Here is a 24,066-nt window from a genome sequence, read left to right as displayed (position 1 = left end):
TCATTCAACTTTTTGTTTTGTTTTTTTTTTTGTCATTTTTGTAAAGGCTAAAACTAAAATGATAGAGGCAATAACACTATAGAGTTTAAAACTTTCTAAAACTAATTAAAATGCATACGTTTTTTCGAAACCTTTTCTGCTTAAATATCAGATTAATAAATAATTTCATTATAAGACATTGTTTGTATGAATTTATTCCATTGCACTTTAGGTTGAGCAATGAGCATGCTTGAACACCAAAATTAACACAATATTTTAGCCCATTTGTCCAAATATTGTAAGTATAGGCTACTATAGGAGTTGAATTTTGCAATAAAAATGTGCATTTTTGGTTGCTGTGAACGTGCTATATGTAACTCATATGGCCACAGCATAGTTGTTTTTAACCTCACTAAAGCTTGAAATTAATTGTGATTTTTTTATCATATCAATCAATCATGGAGTATATTTAAACAAAAGGTAATGCGTTTTGAATAACGTACATCTCGGGTTTATTAAATACCGAGCATTGTGGAATAGTACCATCGTAGGCCTAGTCACTTTTTACTTATTTATTGCACAATGAAAGCTTTATAAACTGAACTAAACACCACCTTACCTTACCTTAATTCAAACCTGAAACATTTTAATAGGGAAAGACTATCCCACAACCCAACATAAATGTATGCGTTTGTCACGTCATTTTGCAGATTTCGAAACCCTATTTATGCAGACTTAATTGCTGTTGCGCGATAGTTTAAACATTATATAGGGAAGTGCTTTGCCAACGAATATCTAAAAAAGTTTAAAAAAATTTACGTTTAATCACTATAGAGTCCACAACTGCTGTTTAAAATGTTAATTTATTTAACATGCGAATCCCACTAAATAACGGTGGTTTATTAAATAGTGTGACGTCGCAGTGACAAACTCAATGGAGATTTGAAAGCTCAAAAGAGGGATTTTATTCTTATGTTTTCAAACTACATATGGGTTAAAAAAAATTATTCCAAATTTGCTACAAAATCCTTTAGCTATTCAAGATTTAGCGCTTTACATGTTCACAGCAACTCCGAATCTTACCAACTAAGATGCTGCTGTGTGACAGATGCCGTTTTGCCATACATGCAGACATGCAGGCATGCGGCGCATTAACGCATCTGGCTCGACAGGCAGCGACGTAGACGCTTGTCGGGGTGACGAGTGCCGACAACTGTTCGCATGACACACTTGCGCTACGTCACTCGCAGATATTAGCGACCAATCAGCGTCTGATCTCCCACCGAAGCAACCCGAAGGTGGTTATTTTTGGATTGCGCCTATCGGACTCTTTACAGCCCATTCATTTGGAACCCTGTCTTTCCACGTTTTCACGATTCCAATATTTAGTATTTTCTTTTCGAAACATATCAACTTTTATTTATTGTATAGCTATTCGTTATTTATACCAGCATACAGTATTAACCTAATTTACAGTCTGTTATCACCACATGTTGGCAACTAACTAAGATATTGAGTAATTTTATTTGGTATGTGACTATGTGATAATGTGTTGCAACATTTGGATATCATTCTACTTTTGTTATACTCTTTTATGATAGGAAAGGTCTACAGAATTATTTCTTCGTATTCGTGGATTAATCTGTTTAATAAACAAATAATAATGTTATCAAAGCCGGACTTGCAAAATCCTTGAGTCAAATAGAGGTAAATAAAACGTGTATATATATTTTTTTTTTTGAAAACATCTGTATCCCATAGAAAAATATTAATGTTTAGGTTTATTAGTCAATGTTTATATGTTGTAAAATTCTCAACGCTTGTCCAGGTTAAACTTCTCATACTCGAAAACATGTTGAGCACAGCGATGTCTAACTGTGAGCTCTATTTTTCCATTTGATTTGTAAAGTAAAGTTTCAATGGTGCTAATGTCATTATCGCCGAATCACGTCATCCGTCAAAACGTGACGACAGAAATGAGAAAAAAGGGAAAGAAGATTGGACCCTTGGGGGTTTATTAACCACGAGAAACGCCTAAGCAAGTATGATTTCGTTTTGAGTCCTCACTTAGAACAGTAACATCTTGTACTTTATTCAACATCAAGTTTAAATTGGCTGTTAGTGTTCCATGTAGCGTTATTGCTTCGAGGAGGTTATTTCGACAGAAAACAGTCGAGGAGTATGTTTGGTAAACGCGAAACCGGTGCCATTAATTAAAACTATCGATGAACAAGATTCTATCTTCACAATTGTTTTGGTATTTGTGACTTAAAATGGTTGTTAAGTGTGAGTTAAATGTTAAACTGCAAGGATCTAATCAAGCAACTGCAAATTTAACCCTATTTGTATAAAACGTCCGTGTCAAAGTGCCTAGCTCACGCTTTTCTCCTTAAAAATGTTAGAGACGTACGGTATGTTTTGCGTGAAAACAGGTACAAGGTTTTGGCTAGATCATCCTGAATTACCATATACCGGGCCTTTTTCAGGGTTAGAGAACCCAAGTTAGCAAGGCTCACTTCGAACCACTGCTGCCCCGAACAGCTGTCGAGCTGTGATGTCACGCAAGCATTGAGAAATTACAGACGCCGCCTGTCGATAAAGTCGAGTGCGAATGGCGCTGCGACGCGCCGTCGCTAACTTTATATATCAGTTGCGCAATAAGTTACTGGTTGTACTGAGACGGTGACGTTCAGTTTAGTTCAGGGCAAAAACAATGCATTGATTGTTGCACGGAAACTGTTGACTTTAAACTTGCGTCAAATCATCTTATAGAACACACAAACGAGTTATTACTTACTTTATAACTTTACCAGGGATCATATAATACTTTTGTATTTACTGTATATTTGACGCCTCGTTGGACTACTGCAAACATGTCGGACTCAGAAGATTACTCAAGCGAGGTAAATGCCTACTACGTACTATGCTAATAACATGTATACCCAAAGCTTAAAACAATTAAGCAGCATAATAGTTTTAATATAAGAATTAAATATGTTTTCTTTTAGTTTTTAATTTGGTAAAAGAGTATAATCCATAGTCGTATAGACCACTACGAAATGTACCCAGGCTTTAACGATTTGTAAAACGGTTAAGGTTCAAAATAAAGAACACACTGAAGAACAGGTAAACAAAACCAAATCATTTGTCGCTTAAATCTTTTTGATTTAAAGTGACTGATAAACAATCTACTGTATATGGGAAACAAATTGGAGTCAAGACCGATTTTGTTTTCGGCACCTATACTCAATACGCCATTAGTCTATCTAATATGATAAGACCAGATCACTTTGGACATACACATGGGAAAATGTCAGTTATTTTCTAAACTGGTCATGTGGGATGTACATTCGTAGGAATGCTCAAGGGATTCCTGGGTTAAAACGCGGCCGTCATTTTAACCCGCCTACATCTCCATTTAACATGCATTTACGTAACGTCGTTGAATTAAATTTAAGCCTACATAAAGTAACCCATCTAACGTTATCTTCATCTTTCTTTCCTTCACGTACGACCCACCTCACTTTGCATATAACTTATACGTCACAATGAATTAATTTCAAACCACGCACGTTTGCGCATGACTGGACTCGGGGTTGCGGGGTAATAGGAGGAAACTAGCGAAGAAGAGGAAAGCGAGGAGGAAGTGTCAGAGGAGGAGGAGGAAACGGGGGAAGTTAAACGCGAATCGTTCCAAGTGCGTTAGTCAGGCGATTTACGAACATCTTTATCATGTTTAAACCAGGAAAATTTCCTATACTATAAGTTATGACAGTATTACGATTGAGTCAATGTCAAGTGTAGAGGATGACTTTTAAAGGCAAGTAAAAAGAATGCAGAACTAAATAGGTCAATCTGGAGAATATGGCGCTGCTCATTTATTGGTAAATCAATGGCGAAAATGATTTCACATTACTCCAATATGTAGTCCGATTTAAAAATGAATGACCTAATTGGACATTGTTTGTCTAGAATTATAAATTATCAGAATTAGAAGTAGACTATTTCTTCAGTAGCTTTTGCCAAGATTCAGTTTAAATATGGCGCTAGAAAATAGTATATACATATAGAGAGAGTAAATAAAAAGGTAGTCATGTTGTTTTTCTGTAATATGAAAACCTTTATTGCAACATCAGATAAGATACAAGTAAATATTTTTTGCAGACTGCGTTCAATTTATAAAATCAAACATTAGGCAAAAACAAATATTAAAAATTGTACATAGTCTAAACTAGTAAACCACAGCAATAGGAATATTTTTAGATTTTCCACAAAAGCTGTAGTGTCTGATATAACATAGCGCATATTTGTTGAACTATTATGTGCAAGGTCATCATTCGTGCATGCTTTCTGCTTCACTGTAAATACGTTATAGTTTATTGACCAAGCACGCATGTAACTGCTGGCTAACCACACGCTTTCTTCACCTTTGTTTCGTCACCCGCTAATGCGTCATCGTCCGCCGCTGAATTGATGACGTCAGGAGGAGATCGAACAAACCCAGGAAGAGGTCGAAGAAGTTGAAGAAGAAGAAGAGGTGGAAGAAACACCGGAACCCGAGCATGAACCCGAACCGGAAACCCAACAAGAGGAGGTAGTATAATCTCAGCTTGCGATCAAACGCGTCATGGGGCCGCAAGGGTTAAGCGAATACCCCTTTTATCGGGACTGTAGAACACACTACACCATTTTAACCAAGTATCTTAAGGGATAAAAGGGGGAAGAGGAAGTAGAAAATTGGGTCAAGTTAAAACATTCGCCTCTTCTAATTATTGAGACATCATAGGCGTTTATTAAGCCACTTTGCTTATTTTTATACGCTCTTATTGTCTTATTTATCGTGCAGCTCAAGCCGGAAACACCACAAGCACCCAAGTAAGTGCAAAATTATTATTTGTTGTTTTTGTATCGCAAAGGTTGCTGCTGAAAAACGATCACGTTTCACTAAAGTGCACAGCCTGAAATCCTAGTTGGTACAAAAGTTCCACGTATATAACGTTTTCAATCACATTTATTTCGCGTAAAGCAGGGATTCTTAAACATTTTTTACGGCGGGCCCCTTGAAAAAATTTTTGCTTCGCATGGAACAGTGTAGGCAAGAAATTTTAAGAGATGGCGTCATAAATTTACGTCACAATACAAATAAACTTCATAAGTCTGCTGTTGTCGGTCAAAAGAGTCTAAAAACATTCAGTGCAAAAAAGTTTTATTTTCGATTAAAGCCTTTTCTTTAAAAAGTTGATTAGGCTACTTTTTACCTATACACTAACATTTCAATTAGGCCATGTAGACCCCCTAAAACTAGTTCAAATACCCCCAAGGGGTTCATGGACCCCGTTTAAGAACCTCTGGCGTAAAGGATGTGTAGCAAAGCAGCTCCTCCAGTAGGCCTACAACCATAATAAAAAATCTTTCCTTTTGAAGACTTTCGGTGCCGCGTATCACGCCGCCAAAGATCCCCGATGGCGAGCTGATCGACCTGGAGGACATCCACCGCAAGCGTATGGAGAAGGACCTCAGCGAGCTGCAGGGACTTATCAACGCGCACTTCGAGCAGCGCAAGAAGGACGAGGAGGAACTGGCCGCGCTCAAGATCCGCATCGACAAGCGCAAGGCCGAGAGGTCCGAGCAGGCCCGCGAGCGTCAGGAACGCGAAAAGCAGAGAATGGCCCAGGAGAGGGTGAGCACAACTTTGAGTTGGACTTTGAATTTGAATTTTATATAATTCGGCTGTTAAAAGTCTAATAATATTTTGAAATAACTAAAATTATGATGACCTATATAATGAACATGAATGTGAGATTTGACAATAGCTGTCGGTTTTGGTTGGTCAACTTTAAAGCCTATTTATCTAACTTTTAAAATCGAGCAAGCCCACCCGCATAACATTTAAGTTGTTGTTTAAAAATTACAAAATATGTTTTTAGTTGGCTTTGCTGGTTTAGTTTAGTAAAATTTAAAAGTTAACATTGCTTGCAGTCCATTTGAAAAACACTTTGTAGTTCTAAATGTACATAAAAATTAAGCTTAACGACAAAGGTCTGCTCGTGTTGGTCAAAATTGTTCTTTTATGAATTTCAGGAAGAGCGCAAGAGGAAAGAAGAGGAGGAAGAAGTGAAGCGCTTGGATGAGGAAGCAAGAAAGAAGGCTGCGATCGCCAACATGTCGCTTCACTACGGAGGATACCTCGCACGTGTAAGTTACTATTCGTGTGACGTTTGGGAACAAGCTGTTTAGTTGGCAACCAGGACAAGTTACATTGTTTCTGTTATTGTCTACATTAGGCCGAGAAGAACAAGCCGAATAAGCGCCAGACCGACCGCGAAAAGAAGCGCAAGATCTTGGCCGATCGCCGTAAGCCCCTCAACATTGACCATCTCGGAATTGACAAGTAAGCATAATTATTACATGGATGGAAAATTCTATGGAAGTCCAAACACAATTTTAGCACAACTAAACTTTGCTTGTTTCAAAGGCTTCGCGAGAAGGCGACTGAGCTTTGGGACTGGCTGTACGTCCTCGAGGATGAGAAGTATGACTTCGAGCAGAGAATCAACCGGCAAAAATATGACGTAAGTCTTTCACCCTATTGTACGGCACACTATACAAAAATTTAAATTTGCTAAGCAGCTACACATTTACAAAATACAACAACAAACCAGGGCGGAGTCGGAATCGGGTTTATTTTCTTAGCTGGAGTCGGACTAGGGTTATTTTCAACCGACTCCGCAGCTCTTGAACAAACAAGCAACAATAGAATCTAGCCTGGTTTACTTACTTTTTAAATCGTTACATAGTAATTCTACTGAAGTTTTGCATAAGTGCGCTTAAAAGCTTACATTTACATTTGTCGGCCGCAGATTAACCAGCTTCGTCAGCGCGTGAACGAGTACATGGGCAAGTTCACCAAGTCGAAGCGAGCCGGCACCGGCAAAGTGAAGATCGTCGGACACGGAGGCGTCGGAAATGTAGCGGCCTCCTTCAAGTGAAACCCGCCGCCAGCTTTTCCGAATCGTTGTGTACAGTTTTGCACCCATCCCTTATTAGCATTTGCAAATTGCCGCCCATTTCTATCCTTTTAGCTTTTCTCGCATCCCTCTTTTTGCGATTAAAATTGCGATCACGAACGTTTCGCGAATGCCTTGCAGTCGACAGTCTCGCACACTCCAATGGTGCCTTGTGTTAGTATTGGTATATTCAAAGCATTTGGTACTATTGAGATGAAATGAGATTGAATTTATCCAATGACACGTCAATAAAGCAATCGGTGGCAAAAGTTGATTCATTCCTTGCAGAAATCTCCAGGAGCATACAGTGGAGAAAATGAGAAGATATAGAACACAAAAATTTTAAAAAATCCAGTGCTAATATATTTGACAAGTTGATAAATATCTGGTGTGAAATATATAATATATAAATTTATTTAGATGTTTTCAAAACGCATGGAAAACCAAGTAAAACGCATCCCCAGGCCGTAAACACCTAAACCTAAACGTTGTTTACAAGATCTTAAACTGTATACACAATTACACATACATCTACACAATGTGTAATGTGTATTCTATTATAAAGCACTTCTGGAGTCAAAAAAAAAAAAAAAATTGTTTTTCTAGCAAGCCCTCTTTGCGAGAGCTTCAAATTGAAATTCCCACAACTACGTTAGACTTCTTGTCGTCTGTCTTAACGATACTGTATATACGTGTATTAAAGAAATAATAATTTGCAGGCTTTCTAAAACAGCAATATGGTAACATTCTACAACTTCTTTGTATTTATACAACACTTTGTATTTATACGAAAAATATTTCATTGAAACCTAAAACAACAATTTCATTAACAAAAAACGAAACGATAAAAAACAAACAGAAAAAAAAAAATTCACATTGTGCCACATAAGTAAGTTTATAAAACAATTTGTTGGCAACGTTGTCGTTTGCTAAACTCTGCAAAAGAGCAACAGATTTTTTACCACAGAACAGAATACAGAAAACAACACCGAAACAAAAGTTGCATTTAATTAAGAAAACTTTTTGCAACATGTGGAAAACAAGAAAAAACAATAAACTTCAGAATCTCTGTACATGCGCCCGGTTTGCCGATAATTAATCATTTCTACACAAAGCAGTCAACTGTTTTAAAACAAATTATCGAACAGAGCGTCGAACATACGCTTTGCTTCCGCCATTTCTTTGACCTGTTTCGCGTTCTTGTCAGTTGACGTCGGTTTGAGAGGAAACTCGGGATACCTACAGAATACAAAACTGGATTATAAATACTATAAGCTGACGGCTGTTATAAAATAATAACTTATTTCAGTTAAATTCTATGGAAAATCTCAAAAACAGGGGTCTAAGTAGAACTAAGAAAAACAAAACAACTTGGTCTTGTCTTTAAAAGAGGGGAATATATATAATGAAGTTTAACAATTTTGTAATAAGTAAAGGGGAATTTTAAGTGACAAATATATGTAATAAACATATGCAAAGCAAAGTTAGAAAACGTAGAAGTCTTGCAAGGCCTACTTGTGGAATCCGCCAGGAACCTTGGTGAGAGCTCCAGCTAGCGGATCTACTTTCACATTCTCCCGATTCATGACGTGAACACAAGAATCGCTGACTGTTGGAAGACTGGGCATCGCATCAAGTTCCTCCGACATTTCCATTACCTTGTTCAAAGCATTACAAATAAACCATTATGACCTCTTAACGATAATTATAGGCTGTTTTAGAATACATGTGTATAACTTGTACTAAATTAAAAGCAGTAACGCAATACAGTGATCTGCCTTCAAGCGCGGATTTCAAATTTTGATCGCACAAAGAATTAATTACGCTAACCTTTTTTTGTTTTGCTTTTCTACAATACATCAATAACTAAACTACATCTGTCAAATCTACAAAAACTTTTAATGATAAAAACTCCTGCAATACATTTGGCATTTTAATATTGCGATATTTTACCTTTAACAAATTTGTCAGGAAAACATTTACCCGCCATTACCCAATACCCTATTTCAAGGTGTTTTTTTTTAACTTTTTTAAATATGTTACCCTTTCTCTGGCTAAAAATGATATATATTTTAACATTTAATAGACAAAGCAGCAATGCTTTGCGTCCAATAAAAACCTCGCATTAGCTTTTGTCCAAGCTTGAAAAACACTTTTACAGTACTACAACCCAGGAATGCCGTTCGACACCTATGCGTTGAAAGAAAAAGGGAAACCAGGAAATAACATAAAAAAGAGGAAGCCCCCGCATATAACCTGCACCGTCCCTTCGTGTGACTTGTTCTCTGCGGTTCTGCAAGCCTCCATTAGTAAAGCGTCATCATCCGACTCTTCGTCGTAAAGGGCAAAGTCGCAGCGTATCGATACGTTGCGCTCATCCGACGTGTCGAGTGACGCTTCACTAATGTCGGGCTGGAAGTCTGAATTTTCCAATTGCTCTCGACCGTTATTTGGACCTATTGACCGTAAATAAGTGTAATTTAAAGAAAAATTGCGTGAAGGCAAGTTCTTAGAGGTTTCATTAATGTCTCAATGCAGCAGGTTTTTTTATTTGGTAGAAACAGTATATTGGTACTTAAATTTGGTATTATACAAATCACTTAAGACTGTTTGTTTCGTGGTTCTAAGTAAAACGCTTATCTAACGCAATAATGTTAGTGAAATGTCGTCACGGAGTTTTCCAAATAAAAAACTTAAACAACTCACTTAAGAAGATATATCAGCTGCTATTACCATCAAAAGGCGACAACTTTCCGTCTCCATCCTCAAAAGCAGACGTGTTACTCTTGTCCCACAAATGATCAAGCATCGAAAGGCCCTGGGCTGGCAATCTGTCTGAAACTTCTGTAGAAGCCGGCGTTGAAACCCAAGAGTTGTTCCTTGCAGTTTTAAACCAGGGGGACTTCGCTTTCGTAGAACTCCTGCGGTCGCTGAATACCAATCCAGGTGAGTTTTTCGCTGGGTTTTCTCCAAATGAGCTGTTGCAAATGCTTCCTGCCACAACTGACTGGCTCCTAGGTGGAGCGTTTGCTTGATAAACCTGCCCGTATGTGTCTGTTTGTTGTTGCTGCTGCTTAGCGAAGCTTACGCCGCGCGCACTCGCATTACACGACAGAGCCTGACCAAACGATGAAGTGTTGGAAATAGAGCTGACCTGAGAACCTAACCGTCGCGATAGCTGATGCCTCTGCTCTGCGACTGCACCTGTATGCCTTTGGATGGCAAACAAACCTCGTCTGCTTTGCAATCCCTCGCCAACCGAATCACCTTCGTCGTTCGAGCACAATACACTTTGCCTGTTTTCAACGGCCACAGGTTTGCTTGAGCTAATACCCTGTCCTGTGCTAGTCATTTTGCGTACTACTGAACCCGTAACTTCGGAGGAAAATTCGCGAATGGCTGAAGAGGCTAAATTCGACCCTCGATTATAGCTTGCATCTTTCGCTCCACACTGACTACGAGATTCGGTTTTACGGGCTGAAAACACGCCTTCGCCTTGCGATCGCTGGATGCCTTGGGCGTATCTCCTGTCGACTTGGCCGTAAGATTTTTCTACAGGTTCGCAATTGTTCTTTGGTGGTCTAGATCTGTGAGGGTCATTTAGTGGCGGCTGATCGAAGGTGAAGCTTGTAGCGTTGGACGCGGGTCGCTCACAATTTGATGACTTCCACGCAAACACCTTGCCCATACGACTTGGCGTTGAGCCGCCATTGGTCTAAATTTACAAAACATAAATAAATACGCGTTTTACAAAGTAAATGATCATTTGAAAAGTACGAGTTACATTGTTGCAAAACGAATCAGGGCCATCGTTAAGTTGCATAGTTAGAAATAGCTCGAATACGCAATTTATATTAAATCTTTAATTGAAAGAGAATACAAATGATTATTAATATAGGCAGCGCTTTTGGTTGCAATTTTTAGGTAGTCCGTTTTTCACTTAACCATAAGGAGATTTAGGTTGGGGGACAAAAGTTGTGGTGAAATAATTGGTAAATTACAAGACGACAATTATATGACTGCAATCAAAGTTGATAATTTCGTTTTTACATAGAAAGATAAAATCTGTCCGACCTTAAACCTTGCCTTGCAAGCGAGTTTCTGCGATACCGACGATCCATTGGCGAGTCCGTGCTTGTAAGCGCGGGGCTGCAAGCTGGCCAGCTGTAGGTCACCGTCTTCATCATCTTCGATCAGAAAATGCGTAAGAAAATAACATTGTTTAATCTATTTATGAAACATGCACACTGCACAGTTGCACACACAGTGTGTTAACAACTGAGATCTAGCCTTGAAGCTGCTTTTTGACCAACGATTACGGCTTACGTATAATTAGTACACCGAAAGCCATCGCAGACACACTGAATCTGTTGATCTATGATGCAAGCAGGGCAGGCAAGAAAAACAACTAGCCTGCATTGAGGTTTGAACTTACGACCTCCGGTCAAGCTGGGACCGTCGCTCTACCAACTGAGCTATACAGGCTCAAAAAGGAACGAGTAGTTTTTCTAGCCTTCCCTGCTTGCATCATAGATCAACAGATTCGGTAAGTCTGCAATTGCTTTCGGTGTATCGTTTAATCTATTTATGAATTAAAGTTCATTTTGAAAAAAAACCTTTAGATTACGGTTTCACGATTAAGTAACGGCAGAGTATTTCTGAAAAATGCAACAGTTAGCACACCCTGCGAATCGCCTTTAATTGTCCACAACCTCTCGTCTTTCGTATTTTTCTTCACTAGTGTTTTACCACTCTCGGCCGCGAAGTCATCCTCATCCGCACGAGTTATCCTGGATCTCAAGTTAATTTGGTCCTGAGAAAAAAGGCGAACTATTTTAGGGCCAAGGGTCTGGACGACTGCTGAGTTAGTGTTTTTATTGGAATAAATGATTTGTGTTTTATTGCTTGGATTTACAACAGTGAAAAGTTGAAACAAAGAGGACTAGCAAAAGCTTAAAATTTTAATTTCTTGTGTAAAACATTAGCTATTACGATGCTAGTTTAATTAATCTTGGTTGATAGCCGTATTGTCTTATTCAAAAATAGAAAATAAGTGGCACTGTCGACAAATTGTATGGAATTGACGAGCTTTCGCACAACCGAGCTTTATCAGGTCAAAGTAAGAATAAAAAAGGTGAAAAACAAGCAAAGCGAAGGTCCCTTGCTTATTATTTACATTTAAAATTGAAAATATAGAAGGCGTGATTTACTGGTGTTCTGATTAAAGCGGTCAGCTTTAAAATCGTATCCCACCTGGTAATATCCCTGCTCTCTTGCAAACTCGCTCGTACCAAGCGGTTCTCCGGTTTCCTTTTTCTCGTCAAGGTCGCACTCCGCCGCCGTCTGCATTTGTTCGGCGAATGAGTGCAAATGTTCCCATCCTGGCGATCTTGAAATAAAGATAAAGGCGGAGTTAGTCTGCATGGCATGTTTCAGCGTGAAGCTTAAAGCGACGAATAAACAGGAAAATAGATTTCGCGCATTGGTTCTTTCAGCATTAGGAGATTTTTAACTGTTTTTTGTTGGTATTACATTTTTTGGGTCGATGGCAACGATCTCGACCGACAAACGTATATGATGATATTTTACATTTTAAAAAGGAATTGGTAATGCATCGGCAATACACGTAATCCTCGAAAGGAATTTTAGGTTTGGCATACAACTAATCGTCTTCGAGTATACTTTACCAAGTCACTGCAACGAAGGTTTATTCGCAAAACCAATAAGTTAAATGTTTTGTAATTGTTTCTCAACTAAAATCATCTAAAAGCGCCCCTTAAAATTAAGGCAAAACAAATCTAGACACATAGCACGGGAAGAAAATAACTGCTCAGGTTTAGAGATGTCCGATACTGGACATTTTATTCCGATACCGATAAGCGGTGTTTAGGCAAAAAGTATCCCGATACCAATACTAAATTATGTCATTACTATGCTTAAAAAAATAAAAATAAATGGAATTAAAACGTTCAAAAGGCATTTCTTCTAGGATATAAAAAAATTGCTTTAGCGTAAAAAATTTAGTTTCCTATTTATGGTTAAATTTACCTTTCAAGGTTAAAGTGCTGCGTTTGATAGCAAAGTATGGCTAAATTTATCATATTAGGTTGATCTCGGGGATCAATACCATCCCGTTATCGGACAAGTACCTATACTACCACTAGGTTTCGGCCCTGATCCGATATTATCGGACATACCTACTGAGGTCTTACCTTGGCGGTGCGTTGGGAGTTGAAGGGACCACCTGGTTGAAATGCTGGCTCGTTGTCTTGCCGTACTTTTCGTGTGGATTATATCGGTACTTTTGCATGTAATCGATGCTGGATGTTTGCTGGTGGGGACGGATTAAAACGTTCGAAAGTTTGATACAAAATTGCGAGATATACGAATAGGGAAATTTTTGTTCGTTACATGTGGTAAATCAATGTATATTTGTCCAGCCTACCAAACTTGGAACATTAACACAGCGGTCTTTCGTATATTTGCTAATAAATGGGTAATTCGAAGAGACTGGAAAACGTAGATTTTGCCGTGCTAGGAGTGCTTTTACACAATATCCAGGCATAATAAAAACAAAAGGCATATTCTGTATAATATTTAACATTATCTACAATCTATTAAAACGTTACGTTTCCGTTACCGAAAATATCTAAAAACTGCCTAAATTAAACTACGGTGAACATAATTGGTAACATCGATTCATAAACAGAAGGTGTGTAAAGTTATATTTTTGCAACTAATATTACTTGCCTTCGGTAGTTCAGAAGTCTCTTGCCTGGTGGTCGGTGTCGGGCCTACAAAAAGAGTAATAAGAGAAAATACAAGTTTCAAAATATAGATGTCGTGAGACTATATCTTACCCGTTTCGATGCCAATCTTGCAGCAGTCATGGGCGCAGAGACGTTTATTGTGACAAGTGTGTCGACATGGCCTCCTGGAATTTAAAATATGCCGTTATTTGCTTTACTAATTCACAAATGAAAATCGGAGGACGAATAATAAAACACACCACTTGATGTACTATATCCAACTTAACAAAAAATAAATGATATTTTTCCACGTGGTCATGTTCACTCCAAACCGTATTTTTACATATTTTGAATACGTAAACTAAAAATGTTTTGCTTCTATTATGTCTTCGCCCATTTTGATAAAAACACCTTTGTAAGATATATTAAATATTTAGAGTAACCCCTCTACAACTTATAATTTTAATTTAATAAAAACTGTATGGTGTTTTAAATTATTTTGTAACTTTGTGATGACACGTTTTGACGTAACGGTTCGCGACAATTTTGTTACGTCATCTCTAAAAAAATCTTAATTTCCCTCCCAAACAAAAATCCTATATCATAATCTGCACGTTGTTCGTGTTTTGTGACTAAACGAAGGAAAAACCCACTCGAACAATAATGTCGTTTAATCAGGTATGTTTACGTATAGTTAAAAAATGTTTCTCGAACTGTATGCAAGAGAAGTTCTATTCATATTAAAAATAAACATGCAGTTAAGCATGTAAGACTTGAACGCATACTCTCCATTAAATAATCGACAATTATGATTTGCCTATTGCTTTACCGTGTAGTAAATTTAATCCTCACGTTAGAATTCTTTTGAGGTGCCGCCAAATATATTCTAAGTTCGACGCAAGCTGACAAGTTTGAGAACCACAGGCCTCAGGTGTCATTAAGTGTTGTGTGCCGTATCTAGTTCATAAGCTCAATACAAACGCAACATCAATTGTATAGGAGATTTAAACAGAGTGAAGTGCCTGTGCAAACAGCCAAACAAATTAATCTCTTATAAATACTTGCCTTTTCCCGTCGGACTGCTTCGACTCCAGTCGTTTGTTGGTGTCGGTTCTAATTCCCTGTGTGGTTGCGCTCATTCGGCGAGGACCAGGGTAGTAGGGGGTGTAGGTACTCTCGATGTCAATTCCAACTGAGGGTACATTAAAAAAGGTTGTATATGTATAATATAATAAAACTATCATTTAGGAAATTTGCCTCATACATTCGCCTTAAAAGCTTTGTACTTATCGAAATGACTTTTGGGCCAGCAAACGTGTAAATTTTTAAAGCGCCACCAGCAATACTTGCTTCGTAAAAAAAACGACAAAACTTAAACATAAAAAATAAGGAATGGATTTTAGTGTCTAATTCAGCGGTTCTTAACCGGGGGCGCCAAGCAATTCTTAGGGGGGCGCGAGCTCTACTTCATTATTTAGTTTTTTCTCAGTATTTATTGGTTTTCTTTGGGTTGGGCACCACTCCTACACTCCTACAGCTGTACAAACTCTGTTTTTTTGCCAACTGCAACATTGAAACAGCAAAAACATTTCGCGCTTCGCGCCAATTTTTCGTTTAATACTATTGCTAACTTTTTTAACACAAAACTTTTTTGAGTGCCATTGCATGTTTTCATATCACGTATAACGGTCCCATTTAATTTCACTTTGGCTAACTTATAGATAAACGATAAAAGTTATCCTCCTTTCGAACTATTTTTTATCCATGTTTGATGAAGATAACAGCCTAGCAACAGCGGGACTCGAACTTTTTTGCGCTAATCTATATTTTTGCAACATTTGCCATTGTATTACAAAGGGGGTCGCGACTGAAAAAAGGTTAAAAACCACTGGTCTAATTGAATTGTATTCAAATGATGTGTTTTACTCACTTTCACTATACATAATACTATATCATTAAAACAAGTTAGAACCTACCAAGCTACATTAAATTCAAAAAGTAAGTAAAACATATTATTCGTACCACCACCAAAACTCAATAAAATATCCTATTAAAACATCGCGCGATTTTCTTTTTATGGAAAACTCACCCCAGTCCATGCTTATAAGCTTCACACTGAGTTCGTCTCCTCTTGCCGCTCGCCGAACCGTGACCGACCGCTGCCACGCATGATCGCTTGATGACGTCAGAGTGCTGTCGAATATGCGCTGCTTTATGATGACGTGATTGTCTGTGTCGCCTGCAAAAATGGGTATCATGTCAGCGAAGCAGTTAGTGTTTCCGCTACAACAATATGTTTTAGCTTAATTGCCCAATACATATGTATATCTATTACATACCCATTTATAACTTTGCACAAAATACTCTGATTATACATATATAAAACAAACGCCATAAAAACATAATGAGTTCTAGCTTTCTTTACTAAACGTGTACAACTGTACATCATTTTCATGTATGTTTCGTACTATGCACAGAAATCTATGATTACGACCATACGATACATGTCTTAAAAAATATAGTTATCTCATTTTATAAGGAAAGCTCGCAAAGAAAAATTATATTCGGGCCAGCAGGCAGTATTTCTAATAAGATGCGACAACGTCGGGTTTTCGACTATCTTGGTTACAAAAAACGGGTTTGTATTTATTAGATTTACACATCACGCACCAATCAGCAGTAAACAGGCGTGCTTTTTTCCAGCAGTTTGAAGTGACGATAGGTCGTCGGCATTGTTGAGCACAATTTGGATTGTGATGTCACATACTTCACCGCCGTATTTCTTGGTCTGCAAGTTAAAAAAAACACAAAAAAAACATGCTAATAGCTTAAGTTAAAATAACTTCACCGAAATGGCGACTACGGTAAACGTTTATTGGCGCGGGTTATACTCTTGGACGGGTTTTACGTTTGATTTTTACTTCATACATTCAGTCAAATCCCATCGTTTAATAACATTTTCAAAGTTATTCCACAGTAGCAGAAGTGGCCAACCAGTCAGAGACCAATAGCCACATTTGTTACTTGCATTACTGCGAAGAGCAACACCCCTTACACATTGGAAATTATGTGCATCCTGTTTGTTCTCATTTTTACAAATTATGTACATCCTGTTTCTTTCTCATTTACACAAATGATGTACATATTTTCTTTGTAGATCCTGTCTCTTTCTCATTTACACAAATGATGTACATCTTTTCTTTGTAGATCCTGTCTCTTTCTCATTTACACAAATTATGTACATCTTTTCTTTGTACATCATGATTAATTTCTCATTTACATAAATTATGTACATTCTGTTTTTTTCTCATATACTCGAATGATTCATTCGAAGGAAGTGACTTATTCAAATTAATAATATTATTATTTTATCAACTCAATATTCCGTATAAGTTACATTTAAGCAAATTTATATTCAGACTACAGGACTGCTCAAATAATAGCCATCACATTGTTAACGCTTCCGAAATCTGTTGACAAAAGAAAGTGGAATCTGAGCAGAGGTAGATCCTATAATTTTGTTTGTTAGGCGTGATATAAAAGCCCCAAAACAGTGTGTGCAACTTTGCAACGGATATCAAGCATGAAAACTTTCAAAAGGTAGGACAACAAAAACCATCACCCCTTAAGGTGTTAGCGAAGTACCATTCTAACAAGATTTCTCAGACTGAGGCATAGTGGAAAGGTAAACGCTTTGTGCAAGGCGCGAAAATTTTTGCAGATAATAAGTAGAATTCGGCGAAAAAAGGCAAAAATTGGGCACACGATAATAGACATCGAACATCCCCCAAAAATTTATACGAAATGAACGTAAGAGCCGCATAAAACTGGTTGAAGAGCCGCGGTTTGACCACCGGTGCGGTAGATGGAAAAAGTGGTCCATAAAATTGTGCTTCGTTTATTTCGTTAAATTTGTGACTTATTGCATAAGTGCACAATATCATATGGTTACTTCAAGATATGTGATATCTACAACTGGTGATTAAAGCTTAGTAAAGTGTTTTAGAGACGCGTTATCGTAAACTGCGTGTGATAATTGTAAAACGTGCTATAGGACGAACTAAGCACGTCCCTTCGTTTACGAGGGTTAGTATTTGTAACGGTTAGCGAATAGGTGTTTGCAGTGTGTACATTTTCGCACAAATTGTCTCAACGAACATGATACAACAGAAAGCGGTGCAACAATTGGTTTTGAATTCGCCCCCAAAATGTGCCAGTTTATGGCATAGATAGGTAGAGGAGGACTGCTGTGGACAAGGTAGTTTCGACCTTTCTGTTGGTTACGCTTGATTGTCTTTAACCTAACCGAGACCGAACGACCGAGTTTTCGTTGACCCCCAGAATACGCTTGGCTGTTAACGCATAACTTACTGCTTAAAAAGAAAACGACAGTTGGTTGTGTCAACACGATTGCAGATAATTATGTTGACAGGTTGTCGCTTTAATTAATTATAGAAATAATTGTTTTAAGTGTTTTTCGACTTAACTAACAACCGCCTTATATTTAGCTCATAATTCAGAACAATAGCAAGTCAAATGTACAAGCAGCAGACCGCAACATTGTGGAATATTTAAAGTGCGGGCAAGTTTTTAAACCGACGGCGAAAAAAGATGATTAGAATGAACGTTACTTTGCTCGGCGCCAGGAAAAATCTTTGGTTAACAAGATGCCTTCACCAGTTGAGAAACGACATAAGCTACCACAGAGCAGTAAACGCCCTGTATAAATATATGGGCTTAGACATGTTTGGCGGTGCCCCTTATGGGATTCACGCCAAAGAAACCATGCAGGGATTTCTTCGCGGACTTGACGTGGACGAGAACGACCTCAACAAGATGAACGCGGTTCATGTCACAGGCACTAAGGGCAAGGGTTCGACTTGCGCTTTCGTTGAAGGCATATTGCAGCGTCACGGAGTGAAAACCGGATTTCTATCCTCTCCGCATTTGGTTGAAGTGAGAGAAAGGATCAGAATCGACGGAAAACCGATTTCGAGACAACTTTTCACCGATTACTTTTGGAAGGTCGACGAACGATTGAAGGCGACCGCAAGCCAGCGAACAGTTCCGCTTCCAGATTTTTATTACTTTATCACCGCCATGTCGTTCTACGTCTTCAAGCACGAAAGCGTGGATGCAGCTATACTGGAGGTGTCAATAGGCGGTGCTTATGACATCACAAACGTAGTTCCTAGGCCGACTGTGTGTGGGGTTTCTTCCATCGGAGTTGACCACATAAAGCTGTTGGGCAACAGCACCGAGTCCATCGCGTGGCACAAAGCGGGAATTTTCAAGCCTGGCTCGCCCGCGTTCACTGTCAGGCAACCGATCGACGCCGTGAAGATTCTCAACGATGTCGCTTTGGAGAAAAACGTGCCGCTCTCGGTGGTTCCCAAACTTGCGAATTGCGACAATCAGACAGGAAAGGTTAGACTTTCGCTTGCGGGCAAACACCAAGAGCTTAACACGTCCCTCGCCGTTCACTTGGCGAACCAATGGCTGCGCACGCATCTTGGTGTGGGCGCCCACTTAGGACTGGATCACATCGGCGAAAAGCACAAAAATGCGCTCGAGAACTGCGAGTTAAACGGCAGATCACAGGTTATCAAGTTCGACTCGACGAGTTTCTATTTGGACGGCGCGCACACGATGCGTAGCATGACGTGCGCCAAGACTTGGTTCATGCAGGAAGCAAAGCGGGAAGAAGCGCGCGTCGGGAAAGTCTGCGAGCGAGTTCTGGTCTTTAACATCACGTTGGATAGGAACGCCTTCAATCACCTGGCTCTGCTGCAAAGCTGCAACTTTTCACGCGCCGCCTTCGTCTCGAACGTTATTTTCGATGACGGCAAGCAAGCTACACGAGACGAACAAGATCGACTAATAAGGAACAAAGATGCCTGGGTGGAATTGCAGGAAATGTCAGGTTGGTGTTAAAAGTAAAACACACAAAAAAAAATCACACAAATACTATTTTAGAGGAATCAGGTGGCACTGTATAAGGACAAATTGTATTGGATTCTCGACAAGCTTTCGCACAACCGTGCTTCATCAGGTCAAAGTGTAAATGAAAACAATTAAAATGCACGTAAAAGCACAAGCGCAAGTAAAAGGCGATAAGAATGGTGACATCTAAGACAGGGTTTCTCAACCATGGCCCTCGGCCCCCTGGGGGGCCACGGACCGGTCATTGGGGGGCCACCGGCATAACTCTCCAGCTAAATATTGCGAAAACCAAAGTGTCACTATTTTCAAAATTTACCAGTTAATTTAATTTTGTGTTTTTATTATGAAAACCTTTCTTGTAACGCTTTGTAACACATTTTTCTGACACCTACTTTGACTAGTTAGTAGGGATGTTTAAAGTAGAATATTGAATTCTTTTTATTCGTTTTATCGCAGAAAGTTAGGCCTAATTGGTCGTTCGCGAGTGGCAAGTTTGGTTAGGGACCTGTCGCTGTGGCAAAACAATTACTGTGCTGCTTTGTAGATAGTCATCTATCGTGCGGCGTCAGCGTTTTTTTCGAGCGGCCAATTATTACTTGCCGATACCCTTCGCCCAATCATTAAGTGTCCGCAAATGCTGTTAGTAACCAGTGTGTATTGCCAGGTGCAACGGTTCGCAATTTCCTTTAAGGGCGTTCAGTTGCAAAGGAAACATTTCACCGTAAAACGCATAAAATACGCTACCGGGTTATTCAAAAGGTCATTTTTAGGCCAACATTCATCGGTTTATGCAGCTTATTTGTCAAGTAGGCTAATAGTAACGCGCATTAATAAAACGAAAATCGAGTAATCATCTCGACGAGTGTAGTGACATGGCTCAGTACAAAACAGAGCCGAATATATAAAATACCTTGGTGGCGTCGAAGAACAAAATTTGTAATGACTAACTAAGTTATAGTTTGAAATAAAATGACTTCTTTGTTAAATTTTTAGAAAGTAAGTGCATTTATCGTTGATTAATGGCTGTATTGGTGGTTAACGTAAAGAAGTAAAACAAGTGAAGAGACTTTAAACACAATGCTTGGTATTTTTATAAGCAGGGGAGCCACGAGGGTTGAGAGCCTTTCAAAGGGGGCCACGAAGCATAAAAGGTTGAGAACCACTGGTCTAAGATATCATTGATGGCATCGAACTGTTTAATTGTGTTTCGTTCGACTGTGAGCCTTGCTTGGGTGCCGCCCCTTGCTTGACAAATACGGCCATATACGAAAAATACTGTTTTGTAAGTGATATTGTGTATTGTTATTTAGAAACGCAGGGTTATCTACAAATGTAAAACTCCAACGAATAGCGAATTTGTAATACTGCTTCTTTGATTTGACTACGTTAGAATATAGAAGGTGTATTCTGCAATAAATTACACACAGATTAAAATAAACATAATTGTATTACTTCTTTTTGGGGACGAAATCGGCCTAAAGGTATTACCCGAACAACAACACGTAAATTACACGCCTTATTAGCTAGTCGGATCGACCAGCTTCCAGCTGAAAATTTTGAAAGGTACTACATAAATCGCGCAAATTAGTAACTTTTTCCGTATGCAGAACCGCAGCACATGCCTGAAGATTCCATATTCACCCATGAAAGCATCGAAGAATTCATTGCATCCATTTCGAAAGGTCGTGATCGGAGCTTGATGGGAAAGATCTCGGGAGACGATAATCAACAAAGGGCAAACAAAAGCGGCCGGCATTTGCAAGTGCTGGTGACCGGCAGCCTGAAACTAGTTGGCGGCTTTCTGGTCGTTCTACGGGCTAGAAACTAAATATATGTTCGGGCTGTTTTATGTGTAAAAAGACAAACTGCAACAGACTTTTTCCTACCCGTTTGACTTTGCAATTGAGATTTTCCAATGCAAGCAAATACGGCAGAACGACCGGACACGCGAATGATTTATCGTATAATGTACTCTGTTTATAGAATTTTTTAAATCAAAACACTTCTATAGTGGTATAAAACGGCTAACTGATTGGTAGACCGTACAAAACTTTTAATTAAAGCAGCGTTTTTCAACTTTTATGTCTTCGCGGCGCCATTTTAGTTTTAAGACACGTATGCGAATATCCAATTTCGGTTGAAACAAGTTTTGTATAAATGGTGTTTCCGAGTTTGCGACACATATTTCGGGCACCTTAGAGCAACAGTTTACAAAGCAATACAGTTTACCGCTAGAGTGCAAGTAGTCGAGCTCACACAGAAAATGTATAGGGTTTGATTACTAAAACAGAATGTCATACGGATTTACCATCCATTTTGAGGCAACCAGTTCGGTATGTTGGTCGCGCACAACTGACTTATCTGCTTAACCTCCATGCACGGGTCTTAGCAGGTCAGCGAGCCGTGTGTTTTCCACTGAAGATTTCATATCCACTTTTGAAAGCATCGAATAGTTTATTTCATCTATTTCAAAAGGTCGTGAAGTGAGCTTGAAGAAAACGCGACCAACTTTATCAAAGAACAAAGAAAGGCGGTCTTTGCAAGCGCTGGCAACGCGCAGTCTTAAACTAGTTGACGGCTTTCTGGCTATTCTGAAGCCAAAAAATCGCATTACTGTGTTTTGCCATTAAGGTGGACTTTAACTGACTCTGTCTCTCCGCTAAATATCTACGGCAAATCACCCATCACTTTCAAAAGACAAAATATTTAGAAACAATTAAACACTAAAGTCGAAAAAAAAATCGGTTTTAATATACGCAGTGTAAAGCTTTTTTGTAATGATTGGTATTGTATGTTTCTTCATAGTTACAACCATTTAAGAAATATACACCGATGCAGGCATTAAGTATAAAATTCATGCCTATGTCATACGTTCAAACAAACTCAACTTTGAAACGATTAGCGTATCCAAATTTTGTAACAAGTCTTGGCTTTTGGCGCAGATGTGTCTATTGCAGTTTTACATATATATTATATATTTAGTTTTGTCGACTTTTCCCTGTAGGTTTGATTTCCTGTCAGCAGGGTACATCGAAGTAATACATAATAAAAGGTAGAATACTTGATGTTTTTTTCTGGGGAGGAATTGACAAGCGTTTGAATTTGTAAGGGAGGAATATAAAAAACTTTGAGAACCACTGGGCTAGACGGAATCATAGCTTTTTAACTAAAATAAGCGTAATGGTGAAGGCAAAATACAACTGTTTAAAATAACTGGTGTGTACTTTTCTACTGTTAAATGTGCCATAAGTAATAAGTATATTTCAAACTGTACCGTTTTTCTTTAAAATTAGCAGTTATAACACATAACTCTGTAGCACAAAACGTTGAATAATCAAGTATTATAATGTAACCTTCTTATACGTGTGTCAACTATTTACTGTCTCTCGGCGTATGTGTTTGCTAGAAAAGTACCGCAAGATAGGACTTTCCAATACACTTTACAAAACGTAGATCATCTACATTGTGTATTAGTGATGTCGCTTATCGTTTGTGTTGATCGCCGCTGATTACGTTAAGGTTAGTTAAGTAACTTAGCCGTGGAATAATACTAAAATTCAAAATGTTTTCTTTTCACATATGTTATTAATGTATCTCGATGTTTATGTTAGCTAATTTGCTAATATTGTTCATATGAGCAATCGCTATGAGTCATTGATTTTAACAATGCCTCTGAAAATGTTACTTCGTAAAACGTGCCTGCGCGGTTCTCAATCCTTCTGTAATCCAGCCGTATTTGTACCAATCGAGTAAATAATGTTAGCATTTTGCAATCTATGGCCTAAGTCACTATATTATGCTTACATTTGTTGTAATATTTTGTTACAGTACGTTAATATTGTGTAAAAGTTCTGCGCGGTTACATCAGGAGGTTTTAAGCTTTAGCAATTTGAAGGTTGATATATCTTCAGTCCTCACAGCTGTAGTATATCAGTCACTCACACAAAGAACGTGAATGTCAAAAAAGCAGTTGTTGTCTGCTTCTATTGTTTTTGCAGTGAAAATGCAACTTCACTTGACTCTTCATACAGTAATTTTTTATAGCTTCTATAGTCAATTAACCCGCCTTTTGAAGTTACGAACACGTTTATAGAAAGTATAGTAACTTATCAGCTATCACCTTTATCAATTTCGTTGAGTCCATGTTTTGTTGTACAATATTGCAGCAGCATAATAAGACATTTCGGTAAAAAGACTAAGTTCTATGACATTTATCAATGTTATATGTAAATTTAGTAATTATCGTCAATGTTAGTTTAATTACGTAACTATATTTCAGGAGCTAGTTAAAAGCTGTATTGTTTTTATTGCCGTTCAGTAATTAAACGTTTTTTATTGCCGTTCAGTAATTAAACGTTTTAGGTAAATTATTCATTTAATATACTTTT

At 38.4% G+C, this 24,066-nt stretch overlaps 3 protein-coding genes across 4 annotated transcripts in view; 2 read left to right on the top strand and 1 right to left on the bottom strand.

Annotated features, from left to right (window-relative positions):
• Nucleotides 1-2,806: 2,806 nt before the first annotated feature.
• On the top strand, nucleotides 2,807-7,106 carry LOC146169187 (troponin T, slow skeletal muscle-like). 2 transcript variants are annotated; one of them, XM_083390894.1, is made up of 9 exons: nucleotides 2,807-2,882; nucleotides 3,076-3,105; nucleotides 4,463-4,573; nucleotides 4,826-4,854; nucleotides 5,404-5,659; nucleotides 6,061-6,174; nucleotides 6,264-6,370; nucleotides 6,455-6,551; nucleotides 6,840-7,106. In XM_083390894.1, exons 1-9 carry the CDS (start codon nucleotides 2,853-2,855, stop codon nucleotides 6,966-6,968), a joined length of 903 nt encoding a protein of 300 aa, XP_083247020.1. In that variant the 5' UTR covers nucleotides 2,807-2,852; the 3' UTR covers nucleotides 6,969-7,106. The 2 variants fall into 2 exon arrangements, with proteins under 2 accessions (XP_083247020.1, XP_083247021.1); XM_083390895.1 differs by lacking the exon at nucleotides 3,076-3,105 and having other exon boundaries at nucleotides 2,838-2,882; nucleotides 4,466-4,573.
• Nucleotides 7,107-7,918: 812 nt separating this feature from the next.
• LOC146169185 (putative ATP-dependent DNA helicase HFM1) overlaps nucleotides 7,919-24,066 on the bottom strand; it is a 29,024-nt gene continuing 12,876 nt past the window's right edge. The window contains exons 18-30 of the mRNA XM_083386315.1: nucleotides 16,406-16,523; nucleotides 15,825-15,974; nucleotides 14,801-14,927; nucleotides 13,847-13,920; nucleotides 13,737-13,780; nucleotides 13,199-13,386; nucleotides 12,240-12,375; nucleotides 11,670-11,799; nucleotides 11,061-11,173; nucleotides 9,720-10,701; nucleotides 9,243-9,442; nucleotides 8,502-8,644; nucleotides 7,919-8,225 (exon numbers count right to left, since the gene is read on the bottom strand). Coding sequence (XP_083242441.1) covers nucleotides 8,114-8,225; nucleotides 8,502-8,644; nucleotides 9,243-9,442; nucleotides 9,720-10,701; nucleotides 11,061-11,173; nucleotides 11,670-11,799; nucleotides 12,240-12,375; nucleotides 13,199-13,386; nucleotides 13,737-13,780; nucleotides 13,847-13,920; nucleotides 14,801-14,927; nucleotides 15,825-15,974; nucleotides 16,406-16,523 — 2,517 coding nt within the window. The 3' untranslated portion in view covers nucleotides 7,919-8,113. The remainder of the gene's footprint in view (nucleotides 8,226-8,501; nucleotides 8,645-9,242; nucleotides 9,443-9,719; nucleotides 10,702-11,060; nucleotides 11,174-11,669; nucleotides 11,800-12,239; nucleotides 12,376-13,198; nucleotides 13,387-13,736; nucleotides 13,781-13,846; nucleotides 13,921-14,800; nucleotides 14,928-15,824; nucleotides 15,975-16,405; nucleotides 16,524-24,066) is intronic.
• On the top strand, nucleotides 18,306-23,543 carry LOC146169186 (folylpolyglutamate synthase, mitochondrial-like). The gene is made up of 2 exons (XM_083389048.1): nucleotides 18,306-19,658; nucleotides 21,286-23,543. The coding sequence occupies exons 1-2, from the start codon at nucleotides 18,347-18,349 to the stop codon at nucleotides 21,504-21,506; spliced, it is 1,533 nt and encodes a 510-aa protein (XP_083245174.1). The 5' UTR covers nucleotides 18,306-18,346; the 3' UTR covers nucleotides 21,507-23,543.

Source organism: Ascidiella aspersa, chromosome 1 (assembly GCF_963924565.1).
Source record: "Ascidiella aspersa chromosome 1, kaAscAspe10.2, whole genome shotgun sequence".
NCBI classification, from domain to species: Eukaryota; Metazoa; Chordata; class Ascidiacea; order Phlebobranchia; family Ascidiidae; genus Ascidiella; species Ascidiella aspersa.
Note: the sequence above shows the minus strand (reverse complement) of the source record. Positions and strands in the feature narration are given on the sequence as shown.

Excerpts from the sequence above, each read along its gene's own strand:
- LOC146169186 (XM_083389048.1), top strand. The coding sequence starts at position 18,347 with ATGATTAGAATGAACGTTACTTTGCTCGGCGCCAGGAAAAATCTTTGG. Across the intron at positions 19,659-21,285 it reads GGAATTGCAGGAAATGTCAG|AACCGCAGCACATGCCTGAA; the intron begins GTTGGTGTTAAA and ends TTCCGTATGCAG.
- LOC146169187 (XM_083390894.1), top strand. The coding sequence starts at position 2,853 with ATGTCGGACTCAGAAGATTACTCAAGCGAG. Across the intron at positions 4,855-5,403 it reads GAAACACCACAAGCACCCAA|ACTTTCGGTGCCGCGTATCA; the intron begins GTAAGTGCAAAA and ends TTCCTTTTGAAG. Across the intron at positions 5,660-6,060 it reads AGAGAATGGCCCAGGAGAGG|GAAGAGCGCAAGAGGAAAGA; the intron begins GTGAGCACAACT and ends TATGAATTTCAG.